Source organism: Acanthisitta chloris, unplaced genomic scaffold, assembly GCF_000695815.1.
Source record: "Acanthisitta chloris isolate BGI_N310 unplaced genomic scaffold, ASM69581v1 scaffold21828, whole genome shotgun sequence".
Classification (NCBI taxonomy): domain Eukaryota; kingdom Metazoa; phylum Chordata; class Aves; order Passeriformes; family Acanthisittidae; genus Acanthisitta; species Acanthisitta chloris.
The window spans coordinates 10097-16902 of NW_008687873.1; the positions used below are offsets into that span (position 1 = coordinate 10097).

General features: G+C 38.9%; 1 protein-coding gene across 1 annotated transcript in view; it reads right to left on the reverse strand.

Moving 5' to 3' along the window:
* The window catches only part of LOC103808052 (disintegrin and metalloproteinase domain-containing protein 9-like), a gene marked incomplete at its 3' end in the record, with an annotated part of 16178 nt that extends 10004 nt beyond the window's left edge, over positions 1-6174 (reverse strand). The window contains exons 1-5 of the mRNA XM_009080816.1: positions 6104-6174; positions 3556-3667; positions 2616-2692; positions 1399-1477; positions 615-691 (exon numbers count right to left, since the gene is read on the reverse strand). Coding sequence (XP_009079064.1) covers positions 615-691; positions 1399-1477; positions 2616-2692; positions 3556-3667; positions 6104-6174 — 416 coding nt within the window. The remainder of the gene's footprint in view (positions 1-614; positions 692-1398; positions 1478-2615; positions 2693-3555; positions 3668-6103) is intronic.
* Between the last annotated feature and the right edge of the window lie 632 nt (positions 6175-6806).

Consider the following 6806-nt stretch of genomic DNA (forward strand, 5'->3'; position numbering starts at 1 on the left):
ATCAGTGAAGCACTGAATATCTGCATGCCATGAATATCTGTACATGCTACCTCAGTTTTCCAACTCCTATGGACTGATTCTGCAGGGAAAACACCACCACCTTTTGTGCATTAAACCGGCCCCTTGACATTTCTCAAATAAATGTAATTCTATTGCATTTGAAACATAAAAAATTGTTTCAGATTTGGTCCAGATTTTCTCCTGGAAATTATTTGATTTTAAAATTGAACACAGAATTGTTTGTAGGAGTGCTTTGATTTCAACAAAAGCTTCATCAGGTAACATTTCTCCCACAAAGGTATCTCTGTTCAAGTAGCTCATCAGGTACTAGAGGCATCAGTCCATGCCCAGGTTCTACCTATAGTTAGATTCTCTTATGTAATCTTTTTTTTGTGTGTGTGTGTGTGAAGGAATTTTGGGAAAGGGGGAAAAATTTGGGAGCCAATGGAAACTATAAAACCTGTAAAGAATTTCAGCTTCATCAAAAGGCTAAATATGAAAAGAAATATTTGCAAGACAGGATGGTGTTTTCTCTCCAGCTGTATGAGGAATAGCAACTGGATTTTTACTGTTTCACAAGGAATTATCCTGAAGTAAAGAGCAGGAGGTAATACCTGAGGCCATCACAGGTGCTGAGAGCAAGTGTCGAGTCAGCAATTCCTTCTACAGTGCCATGATAATAACAGTGTGTCTGGAATGCAACAAACCCACATCATTGGTGGCAGAACAAGGTGGTTGCCTTCAACTTGTTTTCTAATTAACCATATTATTTGCATGACATAAGGCTGCAGGTTACTGAGTTCCCTAGTTTGAAGGTAATCCTAGTCTTCTTGGAGTAAAATATCTCTTGATGTGATACCTACAATAGCATTTGGTCCATCAGTTCTAGAAAACAACCAGAATTTTTGTTTAACCCATCAGCATCTTTTACAAAAACCTTTTAATTACATTGCTCATCCTGTTCTTAGAGTCCTCTCACAGGCTGATCTGAGATCTCCCATGCACAAACCACCCCGTTAACCCTCACTGAGTTCACAAGCATTTTAAAGCTAAAATTAAAATGAAAAGTATTTGTAAGTCTTGCTTGATACAGGACACAAAAACTATAGAGCTTTGATGCTGCCATTGTACTTTTAATTACATATTATGCAAAGGTGACCTAATCCTGTAGCTCAAATTCAGACTTGGCATAGTGTCCTGGCATCTCCTTTCACACCCTGGGAAACAGTGATGCTGTATCACCATGAACAGCTCATTCCTTCACAAACCTTGTTTAGCATCACTGGTAAACAGAAATGCTACAACTGTCAAAACTCACAAAAGCAAATAAATTTTTTCTTGGCTTCCCTGGTTTGAGGAAATTAAGACCCAAAAGGGGAATTTTATTACATACAATACCTCATGTTTTGATTGTGTTGCTTCCAGTTTCCCATTTCCCCCATATGTGTACAGCATAAAGTCTTCACTGAGAAGCTTTCTGGAAACAAAAAGAAACTACTGCTCTTTTAATGGTCTAGAAAGCAAGAAATAAGTCCAGAATCCTAGTAAGTACTACAATCTGTTAGCAGCACAGTCATGCTAAGTTGTTACTAAAATCCGGGGATGTGAAACAAAATACCTTAGAGTGAGCTGGAAAATGATAATACTAACAATATTGGAAATAATAATAATGTTGGAAAATAAGTTATTTTGAAAGATTTCAACTGAAATATTCATAGAGAAGAATCTAAGCAGACTCAGTTGCTTAAGGGACTGGTGTATTACAGGGTCAGGAATGAGAAGAAGAGAGACAAATTTCTTCAAATACAATACAGCTCCCAACCCTCCTCCTGTTAATTAACTACTAATGTTGAACTGAATTCTAACCTTCCCTAAGGATCTTCTGAAATCTACTATGTGTCCTCAACATAAGAAGGACATGGAACTGTTGGAGTAAGTCCAGAGGAGGCCACAGAGTTGATAAGAAGACTGGAGCATCTCCCCTGTGAGGACAGGCTGAGGGAGTTGGGACTGTTCAGCCTGGAGAAGAGAAGGTTGTGTGGAGACTTCAGAGCAGCTTTTCAATATCTGAAGGGACTACAAGGAGCTGGAGAGGGACTCTGTGTTAGGAACTGCAGTGACAGGACAAGGGGTAATGGGTTCAAACTGGAGGGGAAGTCTAGGTTAGATATTAGAAAAAGATTTTTCCTGTGAGGGTGGTGAGACACTGGCACAGGTTGCCCAGGAAGGCTGTGGCTGCCCCAACCCTGGTGGTGTTCAAGGCCAGGCTGGATGAGCCTTGAGCAACCTGATCTAGTGAGGAGGTGTCCCTACCCAGGGGAGGGGGTTGGGACTAGATGATCCCTAAGGTCCATTCCAACCCTTAAATTCTATGATTCTGTCTTGTGCTGCTAAGAAAAAATACTCAAAATAGATTTCTTCACAACTAGAAAAGTTATTCCCTTCCATTTGCAAGTTAGTGCTATAACAGAGCCACTATTCAAAAGAGTCATTTTGTATTTGCTACAGTCTGCTGTTTAAATATCTTCTTCTGAAGTTTCTCAGTACGAAAATGCTTGTCTGTGTGCAACTAACCCCCGAGATGGTACAATTCCTCAGAACACTCAGTCACATACTTATTTCTCTTCAGTTTTAGGAGGTATGTTCCATTTCTGGTCTTAACTGAGTAAGAAAGGTTCTCATCTGAATGCTCCTGGAAACAGAACAAAAGATATCACTTTAATTAGGTGATTTTCTATTTGTTTTTACCAGTTCCATGTCCTGTTTGAGAAGAGAGGTCCAACCACTGTGTATGTTTTAAGTGTCTGCCAAAACACAGATTCCTAACCCTCAGGCCTTCTGTATTTCAGTCTCAGCAGCACATTCTACATCCTTTCCTATGTAAGGGTGAAGTTTTCTTAATCTATGAATTGCACTCAGAGGACAGGAGGGCACAGCCTATGTCTGCATTCCTTGCTAACCACCACATCATGCTTTGTGACACTCCTTATGTAAATCAGATTAACGACTCACAGAGGCTCTTAGTCCTTAATTGGTTTGCACAAAGGTGACTAATGCTATTTCATTAACAGTTACTTCAGTGATTGAACTCCATATCTAGCACAAAGGTAAGTTACCTCAGAACCTAACAATTAAGGCTCAGGTCTTCTAACTCATTTGTGTAATCTGTGGGGCCATTTTTCCTCTTTAGGTGCTATGTGGTTGAAATCCTCTGGTTATCCAAGGACCAGGACATGGACAGCATGAAGCAAGTTCAACATTTAATCTGACTCATAGGAAATGGAAATATTCTTCATGTTCCTTCTCACTTCTGTCTTACAAAGCCATTAACAGCACTAGAAGTTTGGAAGGTGCTAACTTGGAGTGCAAACACAGGTCTTGGTGGGAACAAATTTACTCAAAACTAGTTGAAAACACCAAGAATATGAAGAGATAGTGTGGGGCACATTTCTTTACAAAAATAATCTCTATATACCATACATTGTGTGTGTAATATAGGAGAATGTTGTGAAAAACAGCAACATCAGAAGAAAAAAATCAGATGGAACAACAAACCTCATGAATAAATGGGTGATGCTTCTCTCTGCCTGTCAGACTTCGGGGAGTGATTATTTCTAACTTAGAAATTCTGGATGTCTGTTCAGAAGATACACCTAAAAACAAAGTTTGAAGTTTGTAAAGAACCAGAAAAGATAAGTAAAACCACAACAGATGTTATGTTGACTTCTGTGCAGTGGTGATTGCCAAAAGACAATCCTGATCCAGCCAGAAATGGAGAGTGATTCCACCAGTCTGGGACTTGACTGCCCATGCTCAGTTTGGTCTTTTCTGTCTCAGCCAGAGCTCTGGGATCATGAGGGAAAGTCACAGAAATCAACATTTTCAATCATGGCCAAGTTACTCTTCATTTCTGAGAGCTTAAACTGAATATATGCAGTTGTGGCTATATTCAAGGGTAATGACTACATCAGTCCAAAGACAACTGATGTAAAGTACTAAAAACTGCAAATTCAAGCCAAAGGTTTCTTAAACAGGGTGTCCAAAACTTCTGGCAGTCTTGGCTTTAACTCTTGGTCTTAGTTACTTACATTATAAATGGGATAATAGCCCAGAATTTTCTTATTCCTTCACATAGACAATACCAAGAGAAATTAATGATTCTTAATTACTCGTATTCTGAATTTATTAGCTTTGTGACTTTGTCTAACATTTTGAAACATTTTTTTCTTACATAACACTTTTAACCTGATGTACCACAGAGAATGGATGCAGTTACCTTCTCTGTCCACACATCTGTCACCTCACAGGAATTTTGGACATAGCTGACCAGTTAAAATCAACTATGCAAGAGATGGCAACAACTCAAAGAGAGTTAGGTTCATTTAAGCTTTGTGAAATTGCCTCGTTGGTGCCAGGAGGAGTGTGCTCATCCCTAAGTCTACAGCATAGCTCTCTAGGAGTGGCTGATGTATGTATGGTACAATTGTTTTGAATAGTGGATCCAACTTTGCCAGGATGTTTTAGAACTTGTTAGACAGAGAATTGGAAAATATTGTATTCCCTAAATACACTGGTGAACTTTTTTTACTGGTTACAGAGTCATTTGTTGTGGTAATTCCTTCTAGCTAATATTAGGCCATCACTTGTTTATCTTCTCCCTCTTCCTCATGTCTCTACTTCCTTCTGTCATTTCCTTGATTAAATCAACTCCCCCTTCTGCCCTCTCCTTCCATTTAAATCCCCTTACTCATATTCTTTTCTGCATTGCCCTGAATGAGTAATAGTTATAGTAGTCCTCTGGAAAGAATTCTTCCACCTCCTGTGTGTATCATCCTGGCTCCTGCCATTGCCTAATGCTGCAATTTGTTTGTTCTAGCAACACTCAAACCTTTGCAAAAGGTTTGTAGGTATCAGGATTATCTCCAGAACACCATGCTAATGCAGGAAGCTAAAGATAAGAAGTCTGCCCAGTATCTGGCTTCAGGTAAATGGTTTTATAAATGAAAAAAACAATCTCTAATGACTTTTTAAAACTGTGTGAATTTGAATTCATCTTCCTTTTTCTTGTCTGCTCATCAGCTGTTTTGAGTGTTGACTTGGATCAACAGAGACACAACCGCTGCTTTTAAACTGGTTACAGAATCAACAATAAAAGGGGTTTAAGAAAAGTGGTTTCTTCCTTCTTAAATTATTCTTTCATAAGGTAACAAAGAGATTTCTTCACATTTATAGTAGTAGAAAGTCACCCTCAGCCTCCCACGCTTCTGTGAAAGGAATCTGTAGTTGCACAGAAGCCACACAACCACCCATTGAGAGCAAGGAGGAGGATTCTTTAGTGCAAAGATGATCTCTACCTGTTAGATAGCATCAGGATTTTTAAAGGCTAGGTGCAGGTAGCATATCTTTAACATTACAGGCTGTCACTGGAATCAAAATGTGGCAGTTGCTATTAGCAAACAGGTCTGAAAAGAATATCAGCACTTGGTATTTCCCCCTTACTTGGCTGTTAATCTTCAATAATTTTATTATCTAAATCACAAATCCATTCTGCTTTGTGAGCTGTTTGTTGAACTAACAGTGGAGATGCTCTTTTAACAATGTGAGTTTTGACACCAAGCAGAAAAACATCTTTAATGTATGTCATAAAAATACATCACAAACCCATCACTTTCTAAGGAATATTTCAGGTGTCACATTTAAATCTCAAAGCTGAAGCCAAATCATAAATGTAAATGAGTTAATGAAGAACTTTAATGAAACTATAGAAATTTCCTTCATGTAACTGAAGAAGAAATCTTTTTCTGCACTTTGCTATTGAGGAGAGTGACAGTAACTGCAGTTCTCACCAGTGTCCTGTATGGAAGATGATGTATTTACATACCTACTACATCCTGGAGGAAAAAAAACAAACACAAAGAGCTCAGCTATAAAAAGCCTTAACTTGTAATCTTTCCCAGACACTTTTATATTCTCAATGAGCAGGTCAGCTCATAGCCCATAAGCAGGGAGAGCTGTGACTTGATGTGAAGGGAATCATCATTACAAACAGGATAAGAAGACTTGGAGAAACTTTCTGAATATATATAAATAAAAAGAAAGCTTACCTTTTATCCAGAAAGGTTTTCCAGTTAAAGTTAGTCCAAAAGTGAACAAAAGTAGGCTGTGCTTTAACATGACTGGATTTCCCAGAGAAACTCCTCCAGACAGTGTGTCCCTGGCTCTGGCTGCTCTGTGCAGGAGAACTAGAAGAACGAGAACCGTCTGCTCCCAAGGTAAACAAGAGAAAAAGCACTTCGATACTGCATCTCTGCTAAGGAAACGGGAAGTAAAAGTTAATCCATTAGGCTTGCAAGAAAACTGGTCAGACAGCTTAATGCAAATAAAAAGCAGCACATTGTTAAATGGGGATTGGAGAAAGGGCACAGACCCATGCTGGGATCAAACTGGTTTGTTCTAAAGGACTTTTGTACCACAGTGACATCATATGAGATTAGAAATGTAAAATATTTCTGCCCATGGATACAGTGTTTAGGATGTTTATCCTGGCTACTGCCAGCTCAGTAAAAATCTCTAGTGTGAAACAATCTACTTTTGGAAATTTCACTTTCTTGCTGTCCATATTATCATCTTTACTTTCAAATAGAATAGATATGAACACATGGAAATCCCCCAGTCAGGGGTTTTACCCAGCCCCTTCTATGTTAAATGCAATTGTCCTCACCAAAACTCTGGTTTTGTGCAGATCCTCACTCCTCCAGGATCAGAGTCATCTTCCAAGGCATCACACAACCACATTGTCACCAAAA